The sequence below is a fragment of the Myripristis murdjan genome, chromosome 9, assembly GCF_902150065.1.
Source record: "Myripristis murdjan chromosome 9, fMyrMur1.1, whole genome shotgun sequence".
Lineage (NCBI taxonomy): Eukaryota > Metazoa > Chordata > Actinopteri > Holocentriformes > Holocentridae > Myripristis > Myripristis murdjan.
This window is the reverse complement of record NC_043988.1, coordinates 17843900-17860756: the sequence shown is the minus strand read 5'-3', so window position 1 is coordinate 17860756 and position 16857 is coordinate 17843900. Positions and strand designations below refer to the sequence as shown.

General features: G+C 41.3%; 2 protein-coding genes across 3 annotated transcripts; one reads left to right on the top strand and one right to left on the bottom strand.

Moving 5' to 3' along the window:
- Positions 1-737: 737 nt before the first annotated feature.
- Positions 738-8479, bottom strand: svopa (SV2 related protein a). Its single transcript, XM_030061064.1, has 16 exons — positions 8319-8479; positions 6940-7100; positions 6707-6792; positions 6464-6562; positions 5786-5857; positions 5231-5355; positions 5083-5146; positions 4850-4975; positions 4623-4751; positions 4419-4492; positions 4097-4173; positions 3639-3743; positions 3399-3510; positions 3202-3283; positions 2579-2668; positions 738-2477 (listed from the first exon to the last, which is right to left on the bottom strand). Exons 1-16 carry the CDS (start codon positions 8351-8353, stop codon positions 2277-2279), a joined length of 1638 nt encoding a protein of 545 aa, XP_029916924.1. The 5' UTR covers positions 8354-8479; the 3' UTR covers positions 738-2276.
- A 963-nt stretch (positions 8480-9442) lies between these two features.
- On the top strand, positions 9443-16810 carry usp30 (ubiquitin specific peptidase 30). 2 transcript variants are annotated; one of them, XM_030060076.1, is made up of 13 exons: positions 9443-9569; positions 11370-11479; positions 11571-11744; positions 11850-11953; positions 12070-12168; positions 12946-12991; positions 13075-13169; positions 13259-13318; positions 13769-13855; positions 13983-14063; positions 14436-14658; positions 15218-15326; positions 15438-16810. In XM_030060076.1, the coding sequence occupies exons 1-13, from the start codon at positions 9499-9501 to the stop codon at positions 15688-15690; spliced, it is 1512 nt and encodes a 503-aa protein (XP_029915936.1). In that variant the 5' UTR covers positions 9443-9498; the 3' UTR covers positions 15691-16810. The 2 variants fall into 2 exon arrangements, with proteins under 2 accessions (XP_029915936.1, XP_029915937.1); XM_030060077.1 differs by lacking the exon at positions 9443-9569 and adding an exon at positions 9591-9900.
- The last annotated feature ends 47 nt before the right edge of the window (positions 16811-16857 follow it).

The window sequence follows — 16857 nt, the reverse complement described above, 5'->3', positions numbered from 1 at the left end:
CAATCAGCTCCAAAACCACTTAAATATGCACATATCCACAGGGATGCATTCTTGGGCTCTTACTAATTTCCATTTACATGCTACCACTTGGTCACATTATTAAAAACACAGTATCAGAGTATCAGTTACTATCTCTATGCCTATGAGATATATATGTGTGTGTGTGTGTGTGTGTGTGTGTGTGTGTGTGTGTGTGTGTGTGTGTGTGTGTGTGTTACAAAATTATTACAAAAATGTATTACAAAAGCAAATGAATAGACAAATCTGTGAAAAGCTAACACACTTTAATCTTTAAGTCACTTTTAAAAACGACTTTAGATTTACTTCTTGTTGATTTTAGTGTTTATTTTATTATCTTTCATTGTATTTTATCATAACATTTCATTAACTGTTTGTTTTCCTTTTTTGATTGTTTGTAAACTGCTATATCAGTAAAGGTATTATTATTATCAGTATTACTCAATATGAGGGAGTGCCCTTCATGTGCAACTAAATCACACTTAAAATCATTACAAGGTTTGGTTGATTTGAAAGCAGAGGTTTCTTTAAGTCAAAAAAGAGTATCTTAACATTTAAACTTTTTGCTCAAATCCAAATTGTTCAAAGCAAAGGTGAAAAGTTGGCAGAATGACAGATAATGATAATTCCTGATAAAGTCAGTCATATTAACTGTTTAATAGAAAGAACAAATAAAGAACATGAGCAACAAATAAATATAAATAACATGAATCTGTCGCTGTTTTTGAAACATAATTTACTATTGTATCATACACATTTACATCCAGTGCATTGACAAGAATCTGTGCACACAGACACTTAATGCAGCCCTATTTTACATACAGGCAGGTTAGAGTCAGCTTGCTGGGCCTGTGCTAGGTTCTTTACTTATTCAACAATACCCTGCTTAGTGTCACACACATCAAGGAATGTTAAATAAAATCAAACTGGGCAAAGTCCATCCCTTTCTTACAAACAAAAGCAAAGACAGCAACTAAACCAGGTATTAATACATTATATACAGACAGAATGCAACATTCTGCTAGATGGTTGTGTATGCAGGTGTGTCTGTTAAGGTGTGCACATCATCAAAGTCTTTGTTAAGACAGAGCTATATATGCAGTATGGTTTGGGTTATAGATTGTAAAACCACACAATTAGCTTAATGTAAGTTGTTTCATCTGTGTAAAGTAAATTCTATTAACAGGTCTCGTCAACTTTGGGTGATGAAAATACTGAAATATTTCTTTTTTTTTTTTTTTAAGTTCCTAATATGCCAAAGTCAAGTCATGTGATATTTTTATTTATTATACTCCAGATTTGTGAGAGGAACATGAGATGCTGTGCAGCTTTGTAAGACCTGGAACACATGATACTTCTGCGGTCATTCATATGCAAACTGCATTTTATGTGAAACACTACTGTTACTTTAACACAGGAAAATACAACATTTTAAGACAGAACAGAAATATGATTGCTTGCACCAGCAAAGCACTGACTACTGTCATCTTCTTGACTGACTTGATAATTAGTGCCTTCACACGAGTGTGTCTTAAGTGAAGTAGCCTCAGACTTTATTTAATCTCATGGTCTGATGATTACTTTGATGATGTGGAACTGCATTTAACTCCAGCAGTGCACCTCTATTAAAGTTGATTTTCTAATTAGTGCATCATCAGAGGCAAATTGTGTGCACGAGATAATAATCACTCTTACCTACTTATCTCTCTATCTCGAACATTATATTCAAAGCAGCTGTTTCATAAGGTAAAGGGCAAGTTAGTCTCTCAACCACAAAGTGAATAGGACCATTGTTTTAAGGCTCTTTGAAAAGAAATTAGTTGTCTGAAGCTATAATTGTCCTATTTTCTATCTACCGCTTTTACCCTCTACAGGCATGCTTGCTTCCCTCAATACTGGATTCACTTGAAGAACTTGAAATCTCCATCATTCAGAATGAATTCACATCTGCCACCATTCAGCTGGTTATTTTTGTTGTCTGTTTTGGTCTTTGCAATAACCCAGTGTGTGGTTATCATACATGGCAAAATCATGACAGTAATGGTGGTTGAAGACTACAAGTATAGTGATCTGTTTTCTTTTTTTTTCTTTTTTTTTCAAAGACACTGTGCTGGCTGGCTCTTTGAAGCCACTATGGTGCATATACTGAAGAGTCATAAGATGTGACTGAAGAAGGACAAGGAAAGCTGGTGTAGCTTTCTTTCTCCTTGCGTCTTTTCTTCACTCCTGTCACCTCTCTGTTACACGTCAGCCTCTCCTCACTCCTGGGAGCCAGAGCTGGAGCGGGGGATATGGGAGGAAGCTCGGCCCATCATCTCCTGGCCCCACTCACGGTGGCTGGACTCCTGGAGGCCCCGGCCAGTTGTCTCAATTGGCAGGGCGCAGGATGCAATGGCAGCTAATAGGCAGCAGCAGCAGTACACTGAGAGAGTCAGGTATACAGAAGACTCCAACATAACCTACATGGACAAACAAAAATGATCATCCAGCTTTTTTTTTTTTTTTTTTGTTTTTAACAAAATTGGTAGGAGGAAACTGGTAGACAGAAGGTTGGTATTACCTGTGCAACAAAAGGTGTAATAAGGGCACCGACTCTGGCCATGCCACTACTTGTTCCCAGACCTAATGCCCTGGTCGCTGTTGGGTACACCTGCCGTGTTTCAGGAAATAGAGAAGAGACTGGCTTATCCACCATTCGGCCCTTTTGATTCGACTTATGATTTGCTCAAAGATCTGAGATAATGATTGCAAGTAAAGTGATGGTTCAAAATTTTTGACAAGGTTGTGTACAGCAGCAAACAGGTTCAACCAACAATACATAAAATATAATTATTAATTAGTGTGCGCTGGAGCCTGAAGGAAACAGGCACCAGCGTGTAGTAATACTGGTGTTCTTCAAAAAACAAAATAGTTCCAGTGTAAGGTTTGAAGTAGTCTGAGAGCACAGCAAAGCAAACACAAAATATGATATTCTCAAAATGTGTTTTTTGGCATGTGATTTAAATTATCATTATTAGTTTCTGTCTGTACATTCTGTTTAATGCCGCTAGAGGCTGAGGTCATTTCCATACAGCACTATCACTATTGGTCAGCAACTCAACCAACTGTGTGTCAAATATTGTGAACTATTACTTTTAGACCAGACTGACAACTCAATTCTGAATCTGCAGCCTGGTCCATTACCTCTGGAGTGTACACATAGGCAGCCTGAAATCCTCCTGCAATGAACGCCCTAGCAATGAATATCAACACTGTCATAGACGTCCTGTAACAGAGACACAGACAGCAACACCGTTACTCCTATAAATGGTGGATCCACAATTTCAATTTGGTACATGTCTACGTGAGGAGAAACACTCTGACTCTCCGGTCCACCTTACCTCCCGATGCAACCATAAAGTGGAATGATGCATAGAGAGAAGACCATGAAGCACAATGCCATCGTCTTCCTTCTTCCCAAACGGTCAATAGCCCATAATGTCACCAGCAGTCCTGTGCAATGTAAACTTAATTAGTTGTGTTTTCTAAATTGCATGTATTGAAAACCTCATCACAAGTGTAAACAGTGTAAATAGATAAAGAAATAAAATTTTAAAAAGCAGTAGTCGAGTAGTGTATACCTGGGAATTCAGATAAGGTGGTCCACAACAGATCCTTATAATCGTCAGAATTTAGGTATTTACACTCCAAGCTGCATCGGGGCTCCATCTTATTACCTTTGGCCACTAGAGGGAGTCACAACACCACAAACAGCTTACACACCCAAGACTCGCTCCATCTGCAGTCAGAAGTGTTTGTGCATCTCTCCTCGACACAGATAACTAACTCTGTGTGCAGAGTCTATTCCTACAGTGTTTTATTGAGGTATGGTTAATTTAATATGTTTTATTCCACACACGTAGGTTGTTAACACCATTTCCCATTTGTATTCTATTGAAATAAAATTCTTACTGCATTGTGAGGCAGAACTGTGTCTTTGAATGCTAAATTCTCTGTGTTTTGAGTCTGCCAAATTAGTGTGTGTGCGTGTGTGTGTCCTTGAGAATGAGAGAGGACTGTGAGTGGAGTAGTGACTCACCTCCACATGCACCTCCCTCCTGAAACAGTTCTGTGGTGAGTAGCACCAGTCCATAGTAGGAGAAGGCATTCGAGAACCTGAGGGGGCAGAGACACAACACTTCCTCTGCATTCTCCCGGGACAAAAAAGTACCAGTTACAAGAAAAAATATATAAAACGATTATAATCTTAAACTAAAATTCAGATTATTGTTTTAATGCACGAGAAAAATGTGGTGATGAATAGATGTCAGGAGGGAAAAAATAAACAGAATGAGTTATTTGATGAAATGTATTCACAACGAGGATATGACTGAGTGATATAACCATTCACACTCATTTACCAAATAAACCACAGCAGGACTGTGGTCCAGCGAAAGTGTGAAGAAAATAAATCTTGGATCTTCCCTCGGTCCTCCTAATTCAAAAACACAGATTCAACGAGAGATTCAAGAAAGAAAACAGCATGCAAATGACAACGTAACAGAAACAGAGCTCATACATAAACAGTGTATGAATTATGAGCAGGGCGTTTAAATAGGCTGTACCTGTCTGGCAGCAATGAGCTTTCCCAGCGGCATTGGTGCTCCATTCTCTGTGGCAATACGCTTCAAGGTGGCCAGAGCTTTTTCCTGATTCCCTGTCAACACGTCGTATCTAGCGCTTTCCGGTAGCCACTGTCTCCCCCCAAACAGTAACATGTCAGTTGTTTGATATTTCTGTACTTTGTAATACTTTTAAGAAAACCTGGAAGTTCTGACAACCTCATACTCACAAAACACAGGATAGCAAAGATGAAGAGAGGAATGGTAGACAGAGCAAGCAGCCAACGCCAGCCGAGAGTGGGCATCACCAGGATTGCTAAGAGCACCTCAAACACAGTGCCCAGCGCCCAAAATATCTGAGAGAGAGGGAGCAGCAGTTAATACTGTGCAAAACTGGAAACCGCATTATGACTGCTCACACAAGGTGCGAGACAGTGCAGTGACTTAAAGTGTAAGTTCATACCTCTATCAGCAAGATGCATGTGGCTCTGGACCTCATAGGCAGAAATTCAGCGTACAGCGTCACCCTTGGGAGGCGAGACACTTCACTGTTAATTTTAAGTCAAATCATCACACTGTTAGTTTTATAGGAAGAGATGAGGAGTACTTACGACTGTGGGGCTCCCCCAATGCCAAAGCCCACCAGGGCGCGGAGGAAGAGGATCCAGCCGTATATCGGTGCAAATGCACTCATCAGGCCATAGAACATAGTCCACAACACGCTCATCTTCAGACCCTGCAATCACAGATGATCAAAATATAGCAAGCTACTATCATCAAAGAGTTCATTAGTCATTTTTTAGCACATATGAACCTCAACAGTCCATTAGATTTGTATGCATCATATATCTGAGGTGATGTTAACCCCTTGTTACCATCTGAAACCTGAAAGTAATACTTAGAACAGCGAAAAATGACAGGGATGTTATTTCAGTAGTCTATATTATGTTTTATGCTGAGTCAGAGCTCTCAAAAATTGATGATGGAAACATATTTAACCAAACAGAGCTCTTCCCCATGCACGGTACATATTTGTCATTTAAAAAAAAAAAAAAAAAATCAGTAAAGATAATATTATCCCTGATGGTCATCACAAACAGTTAACAGAATAACTGTGTGGTCTTTTGCTGCTGATTACAAATCCTGCCCTTGTTGTTAGCACTTACTGTCTTTCTGCCGTACTTGTCAGATATGTTTCCCCAGAGAGAGGAGCTGATCATCATGCCAATGAACACTGCCTGCATAAATATAAAAAATGGGAGGTGGGGGGGGGGTGGGGGTGGGGAGGGATGAATGTATGGTAATGTCACTTAAATAAGCACCTTGCAACAGCTTAAATGTGTGCCTCACTAAAAAACTAAACTGATATTATACAGATCATCTCATGCATAATTCCAAAATGTAGACTGTCCTGCACAACTGAGTCACTGAAAGTCGCTGGGTATGAATGTTTCCTCTAAGTGCTCTCTTCTGGTTGACAGTAAATGCTGTTAATTACAGCTCAAGTAGCCTAAGAGATGTGAAACTCTGCTACTACAGATATTGTGTTTAGGCTGTGTTATGTACGCCATGTCGTTTTATATTCTACTTGGACACATTAACTGTTTTCTCAGTCATTCCAGTCAATATTTTGCAACAAATATTAAATTAGATAACTACAAGAGCGAAAACAGTACTGAGAAATAGTATCTGTAAAGCTGGGGGCTCTGTTTCCTCTCACACATTTTTTGTCACTGTTCCATACAAGCACTTATTTGGAAATTCCCAAGAAATCCATCAGCATCTATCAGGACAACCATGCAGCGCTGCAAATGAGCACTTTACTGACAAAAGGGAGCCATTACCGATGTAAGCAGTGCCACCTCGAGGCTCGGCAGTCTCCATTCACAGTGGAGCTGCGGGGCCAAGATGCTGAGGATCATCATCTCCATAGCATCAGCCATCTGAAAAACAAAACAAAACAGCACCATCACCATCACCATGAGAGAAAATAATTAGTATGTATGAAAACCAAAATGCACACACAGATGGAGTCTCACTGATATGATAAGTGTGATGGATGTATTTCCCTAAAACGTTGTTCTCACCCAGGACAGACCAGTCAGGATGGAAAGTTTCCACTGAAACGTCCCAAAGCCGATGGCCTCTACAGCATCCTCCACCATGAATGTGTCTGTAGGGATGAGAAACGTGAAAATCCACGTGCAAGATATGATTTGACTGACACTTTTATATCAAGGATAGAAAACGACCAAGAGTCTGAGTTTCGATAGGGGAGCAAAGACGTTGCCTGGGGAAGAATGAGCCTGCAGCACTGTACCATCAGTCGGATTCGCAAACTCCCGGGGAACTGGTGCTCCATCTGCAAGTGCCACAGACTCCAGATTGGTCTGCTCTGCACCAATCCGGACGTCTTGCTCTCGACTCCCGCCGTCATCCTCAGAGCGTGCACTCTCACCTGTGCGACGGAACTTCACAACACTGCAAAAGGAGAAGAGGGAGCATTTTAAGGTGTACAGTATCTCATAGCCGGTCAAAGAGCCGTCTGGAGGTTCACAGAGAGGAAAAGAGCAACACAAGTGAGAATCAGAGGCTGTTGCCTTGGTGATATGAGCTTTTTCTGGCTGTGCTGTATTTTGTGATCGAAGGGTGTTATCCTGCTCTGGGTGAATCATGTCAGACCCACTGACACCTCTGCACACTGCTCTTCAACCCCTGGCAAACTCATAAAACTAGATAGACATGTATGTATGTATGTATGTATGTATGTGTATTTTTTTTTACTTTTATTATTATTATTTTAAATGAAGGGCACACTCTCCTCCCTCTTCAAGATAATAGCTGGTGTGCTGAGGATGAAATACTGTGACAAGAGCTTGGAAACTGAGCTTGGAGGCTGCCAGTGATGTCTTAATCACAGTAATTACAGAGAGCACTTGCCATGTAGGAGGCACCAACACTGCAGACCACCCTGTGAGAAAATCCTGCTCTGCTGCTGCAAACCAATGAAAGTTTCAGCTTCAGTCTCTATAAAGTGAAATGCTTATTACGAATATAAACACATACTGCAGCAACACCCTGTTTGCCCAGACATTTTCAATTGAAATATACTTGCAAATGCATCTTAGAAATATCTATCTATAGCCATTCCATTAATAACACTGAATAAAATGTAATTGTGAGAGCCTGTATGCTGTGACCTTTGCTTTATCTGCAAATCAACATCTGAAATCATTCCTCCTGACACCCAGGCTGTAAGGAACCGCCTTTAGCTCCGTGCACATAGCATATATATATGTATACCATTGAATTTAATCACGTTAGCACGGTGAAAACCCAGCAAACACCGATGAAAGTAAAGACGGTGAAGTTAAGCTTGGACATCCTAACGCAGATGGCTATGTGTTGTAGCCTAAATAGGAAAACAAGCAGCAGTCGCCCCTTGTCGAAAGGCTACATGAGTGTAAACAAAGCGCTCCGTCGCTGCATCGAGGTGATAAGTTGAAACACAGAGCATCCTCACACACTCGGTGCGGATGGAAAATGACATGTTAATACAGAGACTACTGCTTTCAAGGCATGGAGGCTGTCGGCTAATCACAGCAGCACAAAGCGAGGCGGCTGCTCGGCCGCGGCTCAGGCTCTGTAACCGGATTATTACACCAAAAGGCGTTTGGTGCGAGCGGCTCCGGTACTCACGGCAGTTGTCTCAGCTGGAACAGATCATCGTCCATTTTGGTGTGACGCTCTGTTGTGCCTCATTGCCATTACATTATCACGACCGCCAGCGGTTTCAGCACCAGGGAGAGCGACCTGCTCCGGGTGTCCGCCGGCAGCCAATGGGAGGCTGCCCGGGCGCGGTGCGCAGAGGGCGGACAGGAGCGGAGGAGGAGCCGCCTCTGCTCATCACTGTGCTGCCTCTTAACAAGTGTCTCAGGCTGCCTTAAATAACAGGGTTACAGAGGCTGAACCAGGTGTAACCAGGCTCACAGGGCCTCACCAAATCTCTACAGTGAGAAACACCTCCAAACACGTTAATTCACTCACAGCCATATTTGGGACATCCAGTGAATTATGAATGACATTTATGTTGCTGCTACATAAACCTTAGGTATGCTGTGATGACATGGACCGTGATCCGTCTGAGTCTTGTTAAGATCATGGTCACAGACTGGTTGATGAGCCACTAAGAATAAATAGGCTGTTAGTTTTTGTGAGAAATGCTTTTGAGTGATATAATAAATCTGTTTGAAAGAGCCAATTTACCATGTGACAGTTAGGATTAAATATTTAGGATACAATTTCGCCTCTGACGTGATTTATGATTTCTTTGTGGAGCAAAAACGGTTGAATTCAAAATGCTTGCACGGCATAGCATATCCAAAATCAAAATATAGCCTATGAATTTCATTATATATATATATATATATATATATATATATATATATATATATATATATATATATATATATATATATATATATATATATATATCATGAGCATGAAAAACAAAAAGTTTTATTTGAAATGGATAAAAACGGTGAACCCAGAATGCAGTCTATGTTCCTGGCAGTCTATGGTTTTCAATATTGATCTCTGTAATAAGTTTTCATTCGCCCAGAAATATCAGATTAAAGTGACTATTTTAAATGAAACACAGCGTTAGTTTAAAACTGTTTTATTGGTTTTACTTGTCCGTTAAACATTCAATAAATCAGAAACATAATAAACTTGAGGAGGATACGCATTTCATTTCAAATATGTGCGCAATAAACATGCGTAGACGGACCATAAACTGGGAAACCCCACCGGTACGCCTTTTTTACCAGTCCGTGCTGACCCTCACAACAAAAGACAGAAGTTCCGCGATGAGAAAAGCATGTTGTGGTGCAGACCAGAAACCTCGGATAAGCTTGTTGGGGAGTTCCTTGGCACCGGACCAGTAGTCAGGTAAAACCTTTACCCTGGCAAACAACACGCACACGTTACCTATCCTGTAGCTGGAGCGAAGTAACACGGATGGTCGAGGTTACTGGCGCAGCCGGGATCCAAGTCTACATGCGCAGACAAGAAAGAGGCGCAGACACCGGCAGGCAGGCAACACGGAGCTCGGTGAACATTAGCACAACGACCACAACACCAACAACAGTGCTTTTTATAACATTAGCTGGTGATACATTTCAGTGGCAGATTAAGGCATTAGTTTGGACTCTGACATGAGGAGGGAACATGCTGGTCGGACTCATGGGGCAGCTTAGCCTCTCCTGAGCCACAGTGCTGGGTAAGTTAGCTAGCCACGGAGCTAATGCTGGCTACTTTAGAAACATAGATGCTAACCTGCGCTAAACTGTCAGTAAAAATGGACCGAGCCGGTGTGGAAACTCGTGTTGGGTAACTTTAAGGTAGCGGCGTTACCTCTGGTTGTTTAATAGACATTTCAGGCTAAGCTAACTGGGCCACTGGCACACTGGGTTACAGTGCAAGAGGCTTTGCTTGATCTGACGTCGCCTCACGTCCTGTTTTTACCGCACATCACTGGATAATTGGATGGAGAGTCGTCTCCCCTGTGTTCTTAACCTCGATACGCACTGTTTACTCCTTCTGCATTTTGTGGCAGGTAGAATTTAATTATATATAGAGGGAAAGTGAACCGATGTCGGCTCGAGGCCTGCCCAAAGTCTAATAAAAGACCTGTGCTTGCCATAGCATAGCACAGGGCCATACCATAACACCCCGAGGCAGACAGGACTTTCGATCAGGATTTGGTCTCTTGATCAGGTCAAAAGAACCCTGGTTCTCCTGGTCCTACCTTTTTTAGATCATAGAAATTACAGTTGAATTCTGCCTTCAAAGTGCAACTGGAACCTAATGACAGTTTATGGTATAAAATAAATAATAATAATAAATAATCATCAGTTAAAATCTAGTCTGTGGTGTATAAATGTGTACATGTAAATGTTAACACAAGTTACTGACTGTTTGCAAACAAGAAATGGTGGTAATAAGTCAGAGTTTGAAAGCGGATCAGATGGCGTCAGGTGAGTGATGCATGTTGGGAGGTTTACAGCCAGAATCACCACAGGGGATATCATACATGTCACCACCTCTCAGCGCAGTTTTCAAAGCTGATTTGAGTCTCTGTTGTCAGCATGCTGGCAGTGAGATAGTAAATCTTAAGTCTGCTGACCACTCACAGCTCTTTACTGTGTTCACATGTACACGCAGTGCTTCCTCTGTATTCATTTAGCAGTGGGACGCCACCACTGCAAGGACATAACCACCACTATAACAGAAAATGTGAAACTAAAGTAAACATAGTTTTAACATTTAAAAGCAAGATAAGTGTAGTCCAAATGTTTTAGAAGTAATGATTATATTGTGATTTAAAAATTGTTTTGTACTTAGAACCAAAGCATGACAGACATGGAATAAAACTAGAATAATCATCCATAACGCCACTGCTGCTGCTGCTGCTGCAAAAAAAAAAAAAAAAAAAAAAAAAAGAGAAAACATTGCGTGACAGATACACACACACAAACATTTGCTGCCATTTTACTGAGGTGAATCAGTCTGTAAACATGATTTTGTGTCAGTAAAGTCACTTAATTCATTTGGTTCTTGTGTGCCACATGGTTGCTCACAATTCAGGCCATGTAGCCTGTCAGTATGAAGCATTTCATATCTGCCTTGGTGAGCTGATCGTCGAGGCACGCTGACATTGTGCCACATTAACATGAATTGTCTTTTCAGAACAAAGATGATAAAAAACTGGGGTGTCATTGGTGGGATTGCTGCTGCCGTCGCAGCTGGAGTCTACGTTCTGTGGGGCCCGATAACTGAGCGAAAGAAGAGGAAGAGAGGTAAGAACTGGTTGAGCAAAATAATATCTCGACCATGTACGGCACTTTGGTGATAGTGCAGTAACTTACAAAGGTGCGTCTTCACCCTCAGGTATGGTCCCAGGCCTGTTGAACCTGGGCAACACCTGCTTCATGAACTCTTTGCTTCAGGGCCTGGCAGCATGCCCGTCCTTCATCAGGTGGCTGGAGAGGTTTTCCGCTGTGTCTAACGGTCAGCCATCTGAGGACAAACAGCTGTCCACAACGCTCCTTCAGCTCCTCAAAGGTATTTAAAATCTGCAGCGGAAGCCAGTCGAACATAACAAACACCTCAGCCACTGGTGCTCTCACGTTTCAACATGGACACAGTTAATATAAATGCACTTCACAGCCCTGTCCAGTGACGACCCCGGGGAGGAAGATGTACTTGATGCTGGCTGCCTGTTGGATGTTCTCAGACTGTACCGGTGGCACATCAGCTCGTTTGAAGAGCAGGTAGCTTGATAACGCTTTTGAGTAGAAACATTTTTTTTTTTTTTTTTGCATCTGTAGTGCCTTGTGCTGTATTTTGTTCAAAGCTGTATGTTTCTCTTGGTTTGGCCCTCCCATAGGACGCTCATGAACTGTTTCATGTCCTCACGTCGTCTTTGGAGGAGGAGCGGGATCGCCAGCCCAAAGTCACTCATCTATTTGACATGCAGTCCCTTGAGGCAAGTTGCCCTCTCGCTTCTCTTACGATTTCAAAAGAGTACATCCATCTTGCATACAGATGCTTTAGTATGCTTTTAGTATGCTTTAATATGCTCTACAGCTTTAGTATGCTCTACAGTGTAATTTTCTCAAAATAATAGGTGTAGATGATATGTTGGTGCAAACTGAAGGCAAGAGAAGGAGAGAAATAAATTTGACTAAATAGCTAAAATGATCCTGATATATTCTAAACGTTCATAGCTGAAAAACTAAGTAGTCAATCGTCAAAGGAGATAATGGGAATGAGTGGAGGGTGGTGTTGAAAGAATGAATCACAGGTCATACAGTATGCACGCTAATTAGAAAATGAGAGAGTCCAATTATGAAAATGAAAAATACCTCATCTTTTGTGAATGTACTAGAGTGGGGCAAAGGATGAGGGATTCACTAGCAGATAAATGTGCTAACATTGGACTCAATAATCGACTTCACTTTTCATTTTGATTATTTTTCCTTGCGAAGAATAAAAACGAGAAAGTAAAGTATGGAAATCAGTGATGAAATCGCTGCTGTTAAACTCTGCTGTTTGTTTGAGGACTTAGAGTGCAGAGCTCTTTGCAGTGTATGTGGATCCTATAGGGAGATCTGTGCTATTTTCCATTTCTATCTAAACCTTGTTTTATGCTTTTGAAAATCTGTCTGAGTATGTAAACTATAGTTTCTGACAAATGTGAGGGCTGAGTACTATGGCCCTGCATTCGTTTTGATTCACTGTGTGTGTTATTTTTATATACCAGAGTCTCCCTGAAGTAGAAGAGAAAACCATGAGTTGCAGAAGTCGAGGTAAGAAAGAAAATTTTATGGTGATGTGGAATATCAAACCTCAGAGAAATACATGTCAGCAACATGCATGTTTGTTTTTGCAGCCCCTCTTCATCCAATACCAAGTCCCTGGAAGTTTCAACATCCTTTTCATGGGCGTTTAACAAGCAACATGTCCTGCAAGTGCTGTGAACAACAAGTGAGTTTGTTTTAACTAAGGAAGTAAATAGCAATTTAGTTTGTGTTATTTGATTTCTTGATTCATACCTTTTCTCTAACTTTCTGTAGAGTCCGGTGCGATATGACTCGTTCGAGAGCCTCTCCCTGTCCATCCCCTCACCTCAGTGGGTAAGCAAAAGTCCAAACTGAGCAGGAACAAAAAATGACTTAAAATACTAAGGGAAAAGTGAAAAAGTTGTTGCAGAAAAGCACATGGCTCATTGTTAGCTCATAGTGCGCTGTTACCCCACTGGAACTCCGCATTCCTGAAATGCAGGCTTTCTTGTGGTTGCCATACTAACCAAAAGCACCGCCAGCAGCCGCTCACCCAGGGCTGGGTTCTGCTCAAGGATTTTTTCCCTGTTAAAAGGGCTTTTTCCTTGCCGGTGTTGCCATGTGCATTGATTTTTGGTTCATAGGATGAGCCAAAATCTATTAGGTCTCTGTAAAGCGCCTGGAGATAACCTCTCTTATGATTTGACACTGTACAAATAAAATTAACTTATCACAGCTTAATTTGAGCAGTCTCTAAACGTTTGTCATGCTCTGTGTCATTATCTCCTGTGTGTCTGTCCGTAGGGTCGGCCTGTCTCTCTAGATCAGTGTCTTCAGCATTTCATCTCCTCAGAAACCATTAAAGAAGTGGAGTGTGAAAACTGCACCAAGGTGTGTTACCTGCACTATCAGTGTCTCGCCTCTGAACAAATATTGAGTAATCACTTTGTAACATTTATTTACGGAGACTGATTTCACTCACTTTATCAAGCTTTGCTTTTGGACAATCTCTCCTCAGCTTCAACAAGGGTCCTTAGTGAATGGACAGGTTCTGGAAAGCCGACGGACAACATTTATTAAACAGCTTAAATTGGGAAAGGTAATAATCACTTGTATTCAACAATTATACTTTTATCTCGTGGTGATTAACGTCTTCAGTCCATGAAGCAAATGATGGAGTACAGCAGAACTGAGTTTATGCAAACATTGTGGGTAGATGTTCACAAGTCTGAAATGTTTAGAAAATGTTGCACACACTGAACTTCTCCTTACTGCTCAGTGAAAGATGCTTTACAATGTCAGTTCTGTTTTGTGTGGTCTAATATAAAAGCCTGTCTGAAGTCTAAGGGTCAAACAAACAAGATACACAGAAGATCAAGAACTGCATATTTAGAAATCTTCTCTTTGTGCCAGTTGCTGTCATCATTATTTTTAGGATGTATCAGGCTAATGCATTTCCTTCCTCTTCCAGCTCCCCCAGTGCCTCTGCATCCATTTGCAGAGACTGACGTGGTCCAGCGAAGGCACTCCCATCAAGAGACAGGAGCACGTGCAGTTCACAGAGTACCTGTCCATGGACCGCTACAAGCACAACGTCACCATCCAGAGGATTCAGCGATTCAAGTGCGCTGCCAAGCCGCTGAGGGCAGACAGCGCAGAGGAGGCTGTGGACAAGTCCACCCCCAACGGCACTGGTACTCAATCTGCCAACAATGTAATATCGTTCTGTTTTACATGGAGCTTGTACTTCCTCATACAGCATTGATGTTAGTGACTGTCTCCATCTGACTGTCATGTGCACATACTGCATCCACACTGCATTTGAGATGCTTGTGTCATGTTAACATTTTGCATTGGTGACATTATTTTAATGTAAACAGTTCATAGTCCTGATAAAAATGAACGACAGCACTGTTGTGTTTTGATGACTTGAATCAGTTGAAACTGGGTGGAGTGAAAAAGACCCTCCGCCAGAAAATAGTCCTTGAATAAATGTTTGCTACACAAAGTGGATTATTAATGGTTTATGAATGCCGGCAATATTGTTAGTTACAGAAACAGATGAGTGTTTCAACCAAAAATTAAAATTTGAGAGAAGGATTTGGATTTTATGTTGTAGTAAAGGGGCCAAAACGTTAAGAATCACTGATATGGTCCTTTTAACAATACTGAAAGATTATGGTAAAAACTGTTAATTTTGGCAACAAATTAACAATTGTGATTTTAAATTTTCATATTGTCCCATCTTCTCAGACATGGAGCATCATAACAACAACAAACCTCTGTCCAACGGGACCTGCTCGTCTGTGTTCCTCCACTCTCCTGGTGTGAGCCCACAGCTCAACCTCACTTATGATTACAGGTGAACTGCCTTTGAAACAGAACTTATTGATGGTGGGGCACATTCAGCACAAACAGCTACATATCAAACAGTTCAGTGCCACAGGGTTTATATTTGTATTTTTCCTCCCAGTTCCACAGAGTACCTTTTCCAGCTGGTGGCCGTGCTGGTCCATCATGGCGACATGCACTCAGGACATTTTGTCACATACCGGCGCAGCCCTTCCTCACCTCGCAGTTCCTCACCCTTCAGCTCCCAGTGGCTGTGGGTGTCAGACGACTCGGTGCGCAAAGCCAGCCTGCAGGAGGCGCTGTCTTCCAACGCTTACCTGCTCTTCTACGAGAGAGTCCGAAGATTCAGCCCTGCTCGGCGCTCAGAGGAGTAGCGGGGGACGTTTCCTGAATCTTCTTCCTCCGATCCATTCACACTGTCCCAGTTGTATTTGCCAGTTACAACGTGGTTGCCGACAGATGGAGTGTGACTTTGTGATGAGAGACATCATGGACACAGTCATCAGCAGAGATGATACTGAATCATGATTTATAGAGATGTTGAAGGTCAGTCTGTGATGTGTTCTGATGCTAAACTCACGAATGAGTTCAGCTTGAATGAACTGGAGAAGGAGGCACTCGATCCCAAAGATGGTGGACCTGCAGGACTTTTAGTCAAATATCTTTGATCATGTAAGCTCCTTTTCATTGACTTGTGCGTTACTGTTTGTACCATCTGAAATTTGGGGTTTGGATTTCAGACCGAGACAGAGATAACTGATTGTGACTTTTTTTTTTACTTGAATTGTTTCAAGTTATGAGAAGTCATATTTGGAAAATTGGCGTCATTTTCCTCAACTCCTGTACTCTATAATTTTCCTAAGCATTCCCAAATTATGGTGTGTGAAAATTGTATTTCAAATAATGTTTCAATTGACGTTGTTCATATAAGCTGCTGAATTTAATATTTTTCTATATTTCAAATCGTTTTGCTGTCATAACTTGCATAGCTGCACAGTTGAGGTCAAAGTGTCATCTCGTCTTTGATGCTTAAGATTTTAACACATTAAGCCATGTGTTGTAAACCTGATATTATTATACATGAAGTACTGTTAATTGTTTTACCCTGGAATGAGAATATGAATGTGTTACAAGAATCTGGTACAATGACAATATTTACATTGGATTCAACAAGGCGGTTTAACAGATGCTCACCAGTTGCCTGACTGCTGTTGTTGAGGACTTCAGCCTCTGAGGTCAGGAGAGGCAGAGTTTGACAGCAGGGATTTTGGCAAGAGTTCATCCTCGGTATGATTTCCACTTCTCTGAAACAAATACTGCCATCTCACTCCCACTCAGTATTAAATCAAATTAGCACATGACCCGGTGCAAAACCTCTCCTTAATGTTTGCTGATCAATTTGCACTAATGTACATTTATGTGAGTTTGTGTGTGATGTGTAAAAAAAGGTAATTGTTTTCAGGTATAAAAATAAAATAAAATCTTAAAAATGTGCGCTTGTATAGAATTGTTTTTAAATCAAGTATTTGCTTAAGATGTGC